Below are 16,164 nucleotides of genomic sequence, written 5' to 3' on the forward strand. Positions count from 1 at the left end.
GTAAAAGCATGATTGCATGTTGTAAGACACAGTCTGTTTTTCATTAAGCTATGGTTTTCTTATGTTTACTCAAGATGTACATCAAGATACATACCTTGTATCAATTACACTTGCATTTGCAGCATGTGCATGCTGAAATTTTTCTGATCCCTATCAGTTATATAATGGAAATATTTATATGAAACTCATGCAGGATATCATACTTTGTACTAAATATTTTTATTATGGAAAAAAAATCATCAATAAAGTACAGTAATATATTGTAGGTCTTGCATTCTATGATTTCAAAAACTATTTTCACCTTTGAATTTTCTTCATACACTAAAAGATGTGGAGAAGAGTTAAAACATTACATATATAGGATGAGGGTAGTGGTAGAAGTGCTTAAATCAAGATGGCTGGGAGCCTGGGTAGCCCTCACATACATTACAGCCTGGAGAGTTCAGAGGAGAGTGAGATGTCTTGAAAAAAACATGTGCAATGGAGAGATCTTCCAGAAACATCAAAGTCCTCTTCCTGAGCCACGTTTCCCTACCTCAGCCTGCAAAGCGGGATAACAGTATTTTCTCACAGCACAGTGCTGCTCTCAGGAGAACTTCCAGGACTTGGGCTACTTTGGCCAAAATAAGCTGTAGTTCTTCCCCCCTAACTGGGCACAAGCACTCAAGCACCCAGGGTCTCCCTGCATCCCCTCTTGTCAAGATGTGAGTCCAATCTCCTGCAGGTCAATCTAACCAGGACACTCTTCTGCTCTTCAGCATCTTCCCTAGGCAGCAGGTCCCTTGTTCTTCAGCTAAAAGAAGGCAAGCTCTACTCAACTTCCTACCTACAAGTCCCTTCAGTCTCTGAAGTTGCCCTGACTCCCATTACAGTCTTTGGAAAACAGGGAACTGCATCTTTTCTATTCTGTAAATCTATTTGTTTCAATCCTACTGTTATACTGGATAAGCTGCTTTTTGATGGAAGAAAGCTATATTACCTTATAACCTGGTTTCCTGGTGTTTTTCTTTTTTGTGTTACAGGATTTTTCAACAGCCTGTGTTGCTCTAGCAAATAAAACACCTCAAAAAAAGAGCCCTATTGATGAGAAATATTTAAGATATTTTCCCCTTTGTCACAGCATTATTTATCAGTATCTTCATTTTGAGTTCCTTGTCTTTCAACTTCTTAGAAGAAATTAGATTTAAAAGATAATAAAACTACTAACAACAACCATCATGCTCCTGAGAACCAGAACGAAAACACCTAAAGCAGTGGCTCTGCTTTGCATCTATCCTGCAACACCCTCAGCCTTTCAGAAACCTCAGGAAAAGAGAGTAAACCAGCCAATATTCCTGCTGCCTGCATACCCTCTGCAGGATCTGGCTGTGCTGATGCTTCAGAGCAGGGAGGTTCAGGACAGAATGGATTCATGGAGCAACATCCTGGAGCTGAGAACCCACCATCCACACCACACATATTTTAGCTGATAACTTTTAGGGTGCCTCTAGCCCACTCCCAGGGACACCCTTCACAACTTCCCACTTAGCTGCTATTTAAAAAAACCCCATGTGTGCCTGCCTTAAGACTGCCTTGTAACACAAGCCAAAGCAGGAAGGCCAGGAGTTTCTCTTCAAAAGCACATTCCTGATCCATGGTTCAGGCTTCTGGATCCTATCATAGTTTCACTACCAGTAATAATAATACAAAGATCATGAGTCAGGCTGTCAAACTGCTCCTATTTCCCTCTACAGACTAATTCCTCCAGAACTGAAGGTTTTGCTCTCCAGAGGCATCTGGCAGCCGAAGTGATGCCAGGCTGTGCTGTTGGTCTTCAAAGGCTGATCCCCACTGAAGAGCCTGGCATCTGTCGGTGTGTGATGTCCTTGGTGTGTGATGGGTGCAGCAGAAAACACTGATTGCTTAGGATCCCTAAGAAAATACAGAAGAGGAATTAATGTCAAGGAACTGTCAGTAAAATGCACAAGTAGCTGCTTCAGCATGGCAGAGTGCAGGCAGGTGAGTTCAGGCTCCTCATAGACATATTTCTATCATCTAAATATCTGAGTGAAATGAGTACTAAGGTGTAGGAAAATCAGCATTTTGTTAATTTTCCAGAGAAAGAGTGGAAAAGAGATATGGGTGACTCTTGGGGTGGGGAAAATCGTTCAATTTCACTCAGTCTGAAATTGGTAGCAGTGGTTTCCATCCCTTTCAGCAACAGCATATCTCAGTCCACAAATAAAAACAAGAAAACCAAAACTAATCCACATTTTTGAAAGAATATGTACAAACACATCAACAGTATGAATGTATTCAAAGTGGCTTCAAAAGCAGCTCAAAGTAAGACATGAGAAAACTTCAAAGGAAGAAAGCCAGATGATGTGTGACAGAATTGAAGGGGAAAAAAAAAAAACAACATGACTCAATAACATTGTAAATGGTAGAGACTGATAGACCTCCACTTAATATTGATGCAGCTTTGGTGAAGGAAGCAGTTACACACAGTCTGTGAGAAGTTAGAACTTAGGCCAATGCATCTGCACTATGCAAAGACTCCAATGAAAGTCAGACATCACTAAGAAAAAGCAATTATCCTGTGTGGCTACTGAAACAAGCATTAGCTGAGCGGCTGGAGCCCAGGGATGTTGTCAGGGCACAGGAGAAGGGGTTGTGGCACAGCAGACAAGGCCACCTGTGCCCAAAGGAGGAATGGCTGTGTCCCTCAGGATGGCTTTGATTGATTCCTCGTGCCATCAGATCATCAAAGGTTACCACACCACTGCTGGCACAAGCTGTAGCAAGGGAATGGAAAATGTCAAAGGCCATCATGATAGTTTTCCTTAGGTGTTAGCAAGGGACCACAAGCCATAGCACCATATCCAAGATCTCAAACATCAAAACCCTGTGAAACTGAGACAGTGCAAGGTAATGAGAACTTTTCCCAGGGACTGATGGGCACCCTCAGTACCACCAGGCAATGACATTTGAATTTAGTCAACACTCCCAGGACTGGGGCCAGTGTCCTTGTGAATGCAGGGTGGAGACAGAGGCTGGATTGGATCCATACTGCAAGGTGCACACCTTTCTCAGGCAGCTGCTGCTGATGGCGCAGTGAAACCAAGGTCATGCTTATAAGATGCAGAAGTTATGACATTTCTGGGGTTAAATTAACTGCCAGGACAAGCTGGGGGTAGTACAATATGAGCACATAAAAATAAAACCATACTGTGGATTTGTGCTCATTAGTAGAAGCTAAGTCCTGATCCTATTAGCTAGGTGTTTTCTTTAGACCTGTCTTTTAATACTTCAAAGTAAATTCTCCTAACAACAAAGACACTCACGGACCTCATCTGAAGCCCAACATCACTGTTGATATAAACAGATTAAAAAAGAGCAATGCAGATGTAACAGATATCAGCCCAGTAGTGTAATGTGCAGGCAATCCAGAGGGCCAGAAGGATATGTCCTGATTGCACAAGTAAACCTAACACCTTTTGTTGTAGTCAGTCATTTTAAACCCAGCACCCTGCTAGCATCTCTGGGGCCTGGAAAGCATGGAGGAGGTCCAGGGAAGCTCAGAGGCATTGGCCCTTACATTAGCACTGTCTGGGGCATGGTTACATGATTCCCTTCTCTCTCTCCCTTCACATTCTCTGTCACAAGAAGGTGATTTTCACCCCTGGGAATAATAACAGGTTTGAGTCCCTGGGCCTGGCACATGTCCATCATGAGGTTACCCTGTGCAGGGGTATTTAGTGCCCATGTTGGCAGCTTCAAATCTATTGCTTGATTGCTGAGCCTTGCCTCCCACAGTGGAAGCCCAGGCTGTTTGAAACCCTCCTTTAAACATATGCTATATTGTTTCAGGTGTCCAAAGTTTTATTTTACTTCTCTAGTAAATATCTTCCAGCTCCTAAATGAGAACTTTGGGAAATCTGCTCCCACAATGCAACTTAAAAATCACCCTGCAGAGACCTTACGTTCCTTAGCTTAAATCCAGCCTTCAGTGTGTCTTGAGTTATGAGGCTGTCCAGACCACTAATAGAGGAGCAGGGGAATTTACACCAAAAGGAATAAACAAGCCAACAATAAAAATAACCATTTATCTCTTCTTCCTCCCCAGTGTCTTACTCAAAAGGTCACTGTGTTCTTTCATGGAAGCAAAGCTCTATAATGTGAATTTAGGCACTTTAGGCTAAACCCCAGAGTACTCACTTTTCCCCAAGTAACTTTGGTGGATTTTTAGTTCATTTTTTTTTTTTCTTGGATAAGGTCTAAGAAATAACCAGGTTCTCCAGAACAGAGCAGGTAGTCAGGCCAGTGGAGCACATGCTGAGGGGCTCCCCTGTTCATCTGGGATGACTCATGGCATAGTGCCAGCCTCTCTTCCCTCCTCTTCTTCAGACAAGGTTTGCCTGCAGTAGCCTCAGCTCAGTGGACTAAAAGTGCAGGTTGCAGGAGGGTACACCCAGCTCCCTGCAATCTCACACAAGGGCTGAACAGACAGGCAGGTTTCCCCTGCACAGAAAGCAGCTGGCAGTGCCCAGTGGCCAGTTTAGGAAAGCAAACCTCTGCCCATGTCATCATGGCAGCTTGTTTTGCCAAGCAGAAGGTCTAACACCATCTAAAAATATGTATAACTGTTTAGGAAGAGCAGGACATGCATTGCTCCCCAAAAATTTCTCTTGCAGAGCTTCCTGTAGATATCCAACTGCCTTGTAAAGATGCCATTGCATAGGACAGCTACTGCCTTTGCTCTCATTTAAGTGAGATCTGGCCCCAAGTCTCTCCCTAAGATTATTCTGCAGACAGGACAAAACAATTTATAGGGTTCAGTTTGGCTCAGAAGTTGTTTGGGATTGCCTGGAATTTTGGAAAATGCAGATCCTGCAGCTCAGGGTCTCTGGCTGCAGTGATATTGTGCAGGCATCCTGCTGCCTTCCCAGGTTCTGCTGCTAGAAAAAATAATACCCCATGCTTCTCCTGCACTTCCAAATCCTACAGCATGTTTTGTCAATGTCCACCATTGTTTAAAGCCCTCTGGACTCCTGCTGGGGACATTATTTCTCTCCAAGTTTCATAGGCAGCAGGGGTTTCTTCCTGGTTTTAAAGGGGGCTCCCATGGATCATGAATAACCTGTGATGTTGCTAACACGAGCCTTACCCAGTTGTCCTGTAGCACACACAAGAGTTCACCTCTGAAAATCCAACTGGCTGAGAAATCCATGGGCATTTTGAAATGTTCTGAATCTGAGAGAGGAGACTTGGCAGGTCACCCTAAGAGACCACCGTGCACAAAGCAGTTCCAGTACGAGCAGTTCCACTATGTTTGTTGGAAAATAACATCTTGCTGAAAGTTTGCTGAATGTTTGCTCATTCTTAGTCCTCAGAGGCTGTATTTGATCTGTGTAACTTGCACCAGGGACATGCAGGAATTTCCCCATGGTCAGGCTGAGCTGACTTGCATCTGGGCACCCTGGAGCAAGTCAGAGCAGACCAAGCAACCCTCTGCAGAGGCATGTGTGTGTCACCATGGCACAGGAGACACACGTTATGTTTATCAGCTGTGCCTGAACCACATCTAACATCTCCTCTTCTTCCTTTTTAAACCCAGAAGATGGGAAAAGAGACACCATTATTTAACACCCTAACAGAATCATTTAAATAAATAGTTTACAAAACAAGTGGGTGCAAATTATCAGCAAGATGGATACAAAGAAAGGGCCTTCAAGTCCAAGGGAGGAAGATATTCACCATAATGAATACACACACAATAGGTACACCACATATGCACCTCAAACTGATTAATGAATCAAAAAATTAATTGTAAAATGGATAAATAAAAAGCTGGAGATTCACTGAATTAGAGTACAGTGTATGCATTAAAATTAGTAAATGTATTTTCAGTAACTATATTTTTTTTTTGGCTGCAAAAAGCCTTAATAACAGCATCCACTCAAATACATTGATCTGAGGGATTGGGGTAGATCACAGGGCAAGAGTTTGAGGATTTTACTCCTCCTTTTGCCACTGATCGATTGTGTTAACAACTAAGGCAAGTCAAAATTCTGCTACATTTCACAGTTTCCCTTTTGTAAGTGGGATAATATTTCTTACTGGTTTTTGCAGAGCAGTTGGAGATCTTGGGGAGAAAACAGATATTTAAATGCCCTATGTTATTATTTTAGGCCCTGATTCAGGAAAACATATACGTTTAAATCCTGCTGCTTTAATGGGTTGCAAGCACCATTTTTAGGCTAAGCTCACATTGATGTGGTCTTTCTGAAAAAGCTGCCCTAAAACTTTTAATTATCCCTATTATAAATATAGCCCGTTGAAGCTTATTTAAAAGATAATTTCTAAAATACAGGGGGAAAGTAGTGAATTAATGGCAGCTCAGCATATTGAGGCATTACCTTTCGTGCTTTACTCAGATGAAAGACTCATGCAGGAGTACCCATGCCTTTTTGATTAGATGCATGCAGCAGGCTTTAGGTCCCCTTCAAAGATCCTTGGGCTGTATGGAGCCAGGAGCAGCTCTGCATTGATATCAGGGGGGAAAAAAAAATCAAACTCTTTTTCTCAGAGCCTGACTCCTTCCCCCAGCCCCCCCTCTCGTATTTGTATATATTTCGAGAGGAGAGTCAGGCTCAGCTTGTTCATAAACTGCAGTTCCTGGGCGGACCCCACGCACAGCTGGGCTTTAGCGGCTGGATCCGCCTTCCCGGCAAGCCCGAGCCGGGAGCCTCGCAAAGAGGGGCTCCGGGCTTGACAGCACGACCGCAGGAGACTGGCTCCACCGAGGGAGGATGAGCTGGTCACCGCCGTGAAGCTGGGCTTCTGCTTGCCAGTGGGATCCAGAAATGGGGCACTGGAGGAGACCGGGTCTGCTTTCCTTACTGCTGCTCTCCTTGTGTGAGTAGAAGAATGTTTCTGGTCAGGCAATGTTTTAAGCAACATACTCAGAGAGGTCGTTTATTTTTCCTTCCTCCAGCAAAACAGCTAATCTTTGATTTCTCCCCTGACAGCAATTAGCCAGAGGTTTGGAAATAGCAGAGAGTTTAGTTGAATACTCTGCTACGACTGTGTATTTCTCCTATGGCGAGGGGCAAGCCACTGCCTGGTGGAAAGTGCTGTGTGCTCGCTTGGAGCAGCTCGCAGATGTCAGTGTTTACAGTGCAAAAATATATATAGGTCAGCATTACTTGTTGGAAGTTTTTATTTTATTTAGGGAGATTAAAAGCAACTGAAGTGCACGATCGCTGAACGATCTGGCTTCAACAGTGTCCAGATGTGGTGAAGTTTGCAGCTTAGAACTTTTATCAGCCCTGGTTTATGTGCAGAATTAATCGAACTATTAAAGGAAAGAAGGAAAGAAGTGGGGAGAGGGGGAGGAGAAGTGTCTTTGCAACAACATCTGGTTATTCGGCAAACCTTTCCAGCACTTACGTAAAGATCTCTTTGTAATAAGTGCCCTGTTTCAGTTTTGATAGCACTTCTTCAGTACTGTAGATAAAACTCTCCAGCAGCACTTGAAAATGTGCCCATCCGTGGTTTAACTTTTTCTTGTTTATATCTTGATGATTGTTTCATAACAGGGAATGGATTTGTATATAAGTGAGTGTTATATACACATCTCCTAAGTATGTGTGTGTGTGTCTTTCTGTATATACAGAGCCTGTGTATGTGTATACAGGCATATATCCCTACAAAGCATATATTTATATATTTGCATGGACACTACTTTTAAAAGTGAACTCTTACAAACACAGACCTGTTACCCTTGATATAGAAATTTCAATGCAACCAAAATCACTTTTTGGTCAAAGTGATGAAGGAGGAGGATTATAGTTCCAGTATTTTGCATCCAAATGAAATCACTAGGGGCAGGGATCTGTATCTGCATTCACTTTACATGGGTCCCCCTATCTACAAGACCAGGGAATAAAAGAATGACTGGACAGTAATTTGTGTTTAGGCAAACAAAACCATGGGTGCAACTGATGAAGCAGAGAGAACCAGATGGGGAGACTTAGGACATAGTATCTGATTGATTTTTCAAAGTTATGGAGATCTATAGTATTCATTTTTGTAGGTAATACTCTAAAGGGTGGTTTGAAATGTAGGATGCTATACTGATAACATCCTGCTAACTTAATCACATTTGGAGCAGGAGTTACTACAAGTTATTATTTAAAGCACAGTCTTAGGTTATTTTTGGTAAGAAAGAAGACCACTAACTATCCTTCAGAAGTACCTAATTTTGGAGTCATTTAACTTATGGTTTCCTTTTTCTAAAAGGCACAGTTTTCATCTGAAAGAAGCCAAACCAAAACATATCAACATTACTAAGTTCATCTGAAAGGTTATATGAGTGATATGATGACAAAATTTGCCTCTGCACAGGGTAAAAAAAATAAGCCAAGGCTTGTTATCTGTGATTCAGCTCACCAGTGATAGATGTTTTCTGGGACTACATCCACTTCCTTTGCATTTAGTGTTAAGATTGACCCTACAGTCATTCTGAAAAAGTAGAAGTACCCAAGGAGGCCACTTCACATTGACATTAAAAGAGAAGGGAAGAGCTAGGTCCTCAAATTCCCCAAATTGACAGAACATGCACATTCAGCTGTTCTTCAGGCAACAAATCATACCACTCATCAAGCCTCTCTTTAAAGAGTGACAGCTCTGGCTTGGTGGCAGCAGCAAAGTTGCTCCTCTTAGCACAGAGATTTAAGACTTACCATAGAGAACATGGCCCAGAACACTGAAATTCAGCTACTGGATTTCCTTAATTCTCCATGGCCAGCCCTACCAAGGCTTCAAAATATCCACCCTAAACCTCCCCTCAATGGCAGTGCCTGCTGGAGGGCAATAATTTTACATGGCTCTCTCAGCAGAAGGTGAGGACAGGAGCTGTAGTTTCACCACTGCTAACACAAACCCTCACAGAGGTGAGCAGAGAATCCTGCCAGGGCAGAGAGCTGGTGCAGTCCTGGACTTATCTGGAACAGGATAAAAAAACATGAGGATCATTCAGAATTGGAAAACTGTCATACAGGGGGTTGGAGCTGTAGCCTTTCAGTGTCTTTAGGCAGGTCAGGAGAGAGCTGGGAGGTGAGCTGGCCATGTACAGCCAGGTCCTGGGATAACCTTTTCTGGCAGAGGGCTTCCTCTTCTGTGGAACAGAGCTAAAACAAGATGTGCACACTGGAAGCTAAAATGGGGCACAACACAGCAAAGTTGTTCCAGCAGATAGTTCCTCAGGCTTGGGATGTGGTGGGTACTTGTTACTCAAAGCCTTCAAGATTGCAAGACTACCTGCTTGGAAGTCTATAACCTATACAGAAACTATAGATTTGATATCAGGATTACTGTATTGTGCACATGGAAACACTCCGTCCTTAAAGGTAGGAATTGGAAGTTTTCCAGCCCTGTTTTCTGTGAATATTGGGAAATTATCCCTTGTGCTCCATCTGTCAGGAACAGGGCTCAAATCCAAACAGGCAAGGAGCTGAGCTCAGTCTCATCTCACAGAGGGGACAGCAAAGCATCACAACCTCTAACCTGTGGAGACTGCACCAATAACTTGAGCTAAGTGTCACTGGTGTAACAACAGCTCTCAGGGCTGCAAAGAGCCCCAGGAGCCTGGCAGAGCCTTTGTGCATCCAACCTCCAAAAGAGGATATGAAACTCCAAATTTGCCAAGGCACATAGCACTTACCAAGGGAGAGCAAGCTGTACCCCTTGGGCTCTGGTGAGGTTCCAAAGAAAGAGAAAGAAGATTTTTGAAATGAGGTGAGGTTGCAGGTCTGCTACCCCAAGTCCAGAGCTCCCATTTCCTGGGGTTTGAGTTTGCTTCCCCATAACTAGGTCTCCTGTTAAAAATGCTGGTCTGCTGAAATATCCTGGCTTTTTTTGCCAAGTCTCCTGGGCTCCCTTTGCCATGGTTGATGGCTCTACAAAGAGTGCATTTGAGGGTAATCTCCTGATAGATGGTGGCTTTCTGAAGCCACATTCTCTTTCCTGCTTGCAAAAACTGTTCCCCCAGTGAGCCTCTTCAGCTAAATATATAGAGCGTATAGAATTCATAAATCAGGACAGGGAGCTTCAAAGCTGTCAGAAAAGCATCTCTGGCTTTTGATCTGCCCAAGAAATCTCTGACCTATCCCAGGCTCCTCAGGCAGCTTGTTCAAGAAGTTGGCCTCTTATTTCTGAGGTCACCAGAGCTAAAACCAGGGGTTGTAGTGCCACCAAAATGCCGGCCCGCTCCTCAAGCAGGGTCTCTATTGGGATTGCAGCCCAACACCAATGCATGCAAAATTTAGGAACACTGGGTCAAACAACGGGAGGATGAAGGAAGGAAAAAGACAAAGGAAGAGTCACCCTCCATTTCACAGGCATTTTACAGAAAGGAGCTTTGCAGATCCAAAGACAAGCCAGAGCAGCAGAGCAAACCTCTCCTCCCAGGCTAAGCAGCATGTGGAGCTGGGCACTGCCTACCCCAGGACACAGGGCTGCAGGGCTGGTTATGACAATCCATGTCATATTGATTTAATACAGCCAAAATAAAGGAAGAAATTAGAAATTACCATCCTCAGAAAGCTCTGAGGACTACCAGAGCCCCACTCGCTTGGTGTAGGTAGCTGGGTTGGGAGCAGGCACAGGATCTCACTGCCTGAAGGAGAAACTTGTGCATCGTACCATGAGGCTAAATAAGAACAAAGATGCAGCAAATTCTCCAGTTAGGAAATAAAAATGGAAGACACAAGAAAAACCCTGACAATGCAGAACTGGAGTGCTCTGCAATGTTGCAAGTGCCATCAGACTCAGCAAAGCGATGGCTTATTTTCAATTCACCTTTACACACCTCCAAATCTGATGCTACGGTTTCAGTCCCTGGTGTGAATGAGATTAACTGAAGGTCAAGAAGAGTGGCAGTGTACAACTATGTGAGATGAATGAAAACTGGTATTTCCTCTCCCCTTGCACCTCCAGCTTTGCTCAGACTTGAGAGAGGCTAGTCATTGGTATAGCTGACCATCAGTAAAGCTTCACTCTGCATTTTGATAGGGGGCTTTGAGGAAAGAAATACTTTCTGAAATATTCAGTACAACTTGAAATTAAAACACACTATTTTCTGACCAAAAAATCCCAACAACCAACACAAACCTGTTGTTTCCTGGTATTTGACTGGTGTTATCACTGTTTAATGATGGCCCCAAAGACATTTTTGTGTACTAGTAGTAAATAAGTTCAGCCAGCTGCAATCATGATACTTGTTACTCCCATTAGAGACAGATTTCTGCACAGATGTATCCCACGTATTCACTGAATATGCAGAAAGTAAACACTGGCATTAAAAACAGGTGACTGGGGCCTTTTATTCTGAGAAAGAATTCCGCTCTACTGCCTGTTCTCCACAGCTTTATATTGCTCTGTGATTTGCTCTGTCGAGTTTATTTCCTCAGGACATTGTTTTCCTCTCCCCTTAGTGATAACTCTTTGCAATAACATTTGCTTTCAGCCAGGCTCCACAGTGCTGCAACTTGCCATAAACTAATGAACTCTCCCATAGACTGTCATGTTTTCAAGGAAGCGCAGCATCTGATACTTTTATTAAAAAAAACAGTCCCACCAAGGAGACAAAATCAGCAGCTCCCACACACTCTGCTCTTTTCACATCCCGAGTTCAGCGCTGTGTGCCAAGTGAAAGCCTTGCTCTGGAAGGGGCCTCCATGCAGAAGGGAGATAACACCACTGATGGCTGCCTGCCCTATCAAACCTACATTATGTCCGTGCTGGACCCCAACTGTGGGATAACATTTCCTTAGGGATCTTCAGGGGGAAGTGAAGGAGTGGCTGAAAGCTGTCTTGGCCCTGCTTGCATGCATATCCCTGAATTGAGAGTCAGCTCTTGTGATCCTGCCTCTGGAAAGGATCTGTAGTGTCCATCAGAGTCATATTTCTTCTTCTTCAGTTGGTTCATCTTTTTGTTACATCCCATGTAAGGTTGAAACTCTGCTGCCAGCTTCTGGTAACTGTCAAAATTTTAGGAGAAGTGTGAGAGCCTGCTTATCGTGCAATCCCCTCTGCAGCCCATGCTCCTACCAATTATGAGGCTCCAAGACTTAAACTTTCATGGAGCTGTTGCACTGCAGTGTTTTCCTTCCCATTGATAAGCTAGGAACAAATGACAGCTGATTTATACTACAGCAAATTCATTGTGGCATGTGGGTCCTTAATGTGTCCAGTTGTGACCACAGCCTGCCAGGCTGTGCTGGACACAGGGCTATGGCCCATGTGGACTCCAGCAGCCCAAGCACATGCCTAAACCCAAGAGCTACCCTGGACTGTGCAGGGCTATCTAGATTCAGGATTTTTTTTTTTAAGGACCTTATCACTATTTGAGCTGAGTGATTTGAAGCAATCAGCCTGGGCATGCTGTAGCTGAGGGGCTGATGTGCAGTTCCAGCTGTAGTGGGGGGCTGAGGTGGGGTTCCAGCCGTGGCAGCTGCAGAGTGTCACTTTGCAGGGCCCTGTGCTCCAGTTCCACCTGTGCCACTCTCAAAGTGGCCACAACTCTCGAAGTAGTTGAAGCAGCATCATATTGGACACATTTTGGTGGCAGGAAGATCTCTCACCTTCCCATGCTATGGATGGAGCTGTTCCCTTTTAGCTCCATGTCTGTTACTCTCCACTGGACCCAAAACTCCAGTCTTTCTGGATAAGTAGCTGTCCAAAGAAAGCTTCCCCAGCAGCTTCCACCTTGGCTCCAGACTCAGTGCAGGTGAGGTGTGAAGTTTCTGAAGGAAATTCCAGACTGCCTTCACTCAGCCTGCAAAGATCTGTTGTCCTGCCCATGCAGCAGTGCTTGATGGCAAGTGCTCTAGCCATGCCTTGCAGCTGGAAAATCCAGATCTCCAGGACTATCACACACCCTCTAATGCATGCCCTGCACACAAAGCAGCACAGATGTGCTTGTGCCAGCCATGGGAACCAGCACAGCCATGGCAGCCAGCAAACAGGGATGGGTTATTGCCCTGCCTTGGGATCCAGGCAGGGCAGAGCCTTGAAGCAATCACCTGAGCTGACACCCACTGATGTCTGATATTGCCCCACTTCCAAATCTCTCCTAATCTCTTCAGTTCCTGCAACATCCCTGTGAAGATGTTCCCAGAGGGAACACACATCTTTGCATCTGGAAAGTTCAGAGACATCTGCTGGAGTTCCTGGCCGCTAAGAGGGGCCTTTTCTTTAGATCAACAATGGGAAACCCTGGGATTTTAATCCATTCTCCCTTCAGCCATCCCAAACCAGAATGCTTAGCTGTATCCTGCATTGCCGTAGTTCACTGTGCACCCCATCAAAAGATGATGTTGCCAATGTGGATTCATGCCGTGACCAGCAGGTGTGAAAATCCAGAGAAAAATTTCTTCACTTTTCCTGCAAAATTGGGAGGATAACTCAGGCCCCTTCCTGGAAACGGTTCTTGTGACTGCTGTGACTACAAGAGCTTCTGGTGCATTTACAGTGAACACTGGTGCAGATATTTATTTTAAAAGATCCTTTGCTGCTTCCAGGTGGATTGTTAAATAAACTGCTGTCCATGCAGAATGAACGCCTGTGTCCCCCTTGAGTGTTTGACTGAGCAGGTTGCCAGTCAATGCAGCTGGAACCCGATGAGGAACATCTGTTTGATGTTGCTTGATAAAACTCCCTGCCTTGGAGACTCTAAACACCAGCATCCAGCATGGAAGAAATTGAATCAGCTGCTGTCTTGCTGCATAAAGCATTTTTTTCATGCTAGATCTATCCCAAAATTAGCCCCAACCAGCCCATGATAGCAAAGAAGACCCTTCTTCTTACAGTGGGAAGAGACACACAGACCCATAAGCTCAAGCAGTTGAATGAATCATCCTTCTTCAAATAGACCCAGGGTACAAGCATCCACAGAAATAAGACCAATGGATCCCCTGGGATCTCAGTTCCTGCCATGCCTTTAATATGCCAAAAGGCACTCAGTGGGAGAAAATGCCGACATTCCCACCAGAGGCAGAAACTATTAGTTCAGGGGGGAGGTCTCAGCAAACATTTACTGTGGTTTTGTATATGTGCCCTGTGCTCACCTGTTTGTAGAACAGCATCATCACATCTGAGCCTTCCTTTCACCCTTGCCAGGGCTATCAGCTCTGCAACAGGCTGTGGTATTGTGCAGAAGCATATTCAGATTGTAGCATGTCTCAGGAGATGTCCAGAGGTAGACCACTGAGCTGAAAACACCAGGCACTACTGCAAAGTGATGAGATTGTGGAGCAGGAGATGGGGAACAGAGAACATTCCCTGCTTTGTCATTTCTTCCATGCTGGAAGAGCAGCTTTGCCCTCTGAACATCATCTCCATCTCCCCCAGCTGCTGAGTCTCCTGGAGCTGTGCTGCAGCTCTGCCCAGGGGCTGGGACTTGTGGGACCCTTCTCCTTCTCCTGCAAGGGGGATCTCTTGAGAGGAATTGTGAGGACACACAAGCTCCTGTTGCTTCTATGTGTGAAGAAAAAGCACTTCAAGCTCTGTCAACAGGACTCTCAGTTCCATTCCTGAAAAAATCTCCTTTCAAATCCCAGTCCCCTTGCCCTCCTGACATAGCTCTCTTCTGTTTTAAAAAGTGGAAAATATTCCATTTGAATTCAACCCTACCGGGCAGTGCATTTTGGTAGGTTACAACACAAGCTCCTTATAAGATATTTTTAACAGGTGAAGAAGGGCATGAAAGAGAAGAAGACACCATCTACTCATGTGCTAAACATGGGACACTTCAGGAGAAGGCAGAAAGTTTTTAGCATCTGTAACCCAAGCTAGCCTCAAGCTCCCTCTGACAGAACAAATTACTTAATTACTGTTGGAGCTGGCCTAAACGAGGGCAAAATTCTACTCTACATAATGATTTCAGCAGACATAAAGAGCTGGCAGTGTTGGAACAAGCTGATGACAGCACATGGATGGAGAGTTCACAGAACACCTCTGCCCCAGCAGCTTGAGTCCCTTGCAAGCCCTTTTTCTCCTTGGGAATGAAAGTCATACAAACGCAAAAAATACAAACTGGTCAATCATAAGTCCAACCAGAGATGAAGAGCAGCAGCTCCAGTCCAATGTCTCTTTGTGGACTCATCAAAGACCTTCTAGCAGATGGGACACCAAATGTGTGCCAGAAATGTAAAACACTCCTCAGGAAGTTCATCTAAATCACCAGTAACCCATTTGCACTTAAAACAGAGCAAACCCTGGTGCCCAAATGTGACCCAGATAATGTTTCTGACATGTTTGCCTATTTGGATGGTATCCTTCCATTTCAATTCCATCTAGTCACGGAAATCCAGGATTCATGCAGAGCCTGAAAAACACACAGAAAATTGAATTCCAGAGCATAATATGATGATAATTGTAAAAAAACACTGACTGCTGCACAGTAGTTTTACTTGAATGGCATTAGTTGAGGCAGAGCAATGTCTGCTACTGACTGGCAGCTCACATGTTTTTGCTTCTTGGTTGATTGCTGCTGCTTTTTCTGTGTAAAAGGGGGAACTCATGACTGCTGCATCTGAGAATGAGCTGCAGAAGCTGCAGTTAATTGGGATATAGGATAGACTCTTGGTGCCTCTGCAGAAACAGGAGCAACAAAAATGATGGCAACAGCAGAGTGGGTTTGGTTGACTGTTGCATTCTGCCAGGCAGCTCTCGGTCCTAAAAGTGCTCTACAATCCTCAGCAGTTTCTGCAGCAACTTGCAACAGGATGAGCTCAAACCACCCAAGCATGGCCAGGCAGTGACTCCTGCTCCCCAGCAGTGTGGGAGGTGGCAGAATGGACTTATTTTTAAGACAAGAATTTAGTCAGGACCGAATCACTGCAAAGGGCTCTTCAAAGGGCTGAAATCTCGGAGCCCTCTGAAAACATGGCAGGCAAATCCCCAATCATTAGAAGGCAACTTCCACTGGGGATGTGCCAGCTCAGCCCTCTGCAAACCCCACTGGCAGCTCACACGCCCCAGGCTGTCATGTGCTGATAATGCATTGCCTCACCCTGCAAGGCCCCAGATATGCAGAGGTGCTGGCAGAGCTGCTAAAATTACTTATGAACTGCTGAAACTCAGCATTTCCCCACCTCCTCAGACCCTGAATAAGTTGCT

The 16,164-nt window shown here is 44.6% G+C and overlaps 1 protein-coding gene across 1 annotated transcript in view; it reads left to right on the forward strand.

Moving 5' to 3' along the window:
• The first annotated feature begins 6,817 nt into the window (after positions 1-6,817).
• LOC136558953 (TGF-beta receptor type-2-like) overlaps positions 6,818-16,164 on the forward strand; it is a 30,128-nt gene continuing 20,781 nt past the window's right edge. The window contains exon 1 of the mRNA XM_066553751.1: positions 6,818-6,897. Coding sequence (XP_066409848.1) covers positions 6,846-6,897 — 52 coding nt within the window. The 5' untranslated portion in view covers positions 6,818-6,845. The remainder of the gene's footprint in view (positions 6,898-16,164) is intronic.

The sequence above is a fragment of the Molothrus aeneus genome, chromosome 7 (assembly GCF_037042795.1).
Source record: "Molothrus aeneus isolate 106 chromosome 7, BPBGC_Maene_1.0, whole genome shotgun sequence".
NCBI lineage: Eukaryota > Metazoa > Chordata > Aves > Passeriformes > Icteridae > Molothrus > Molothrus aeneus.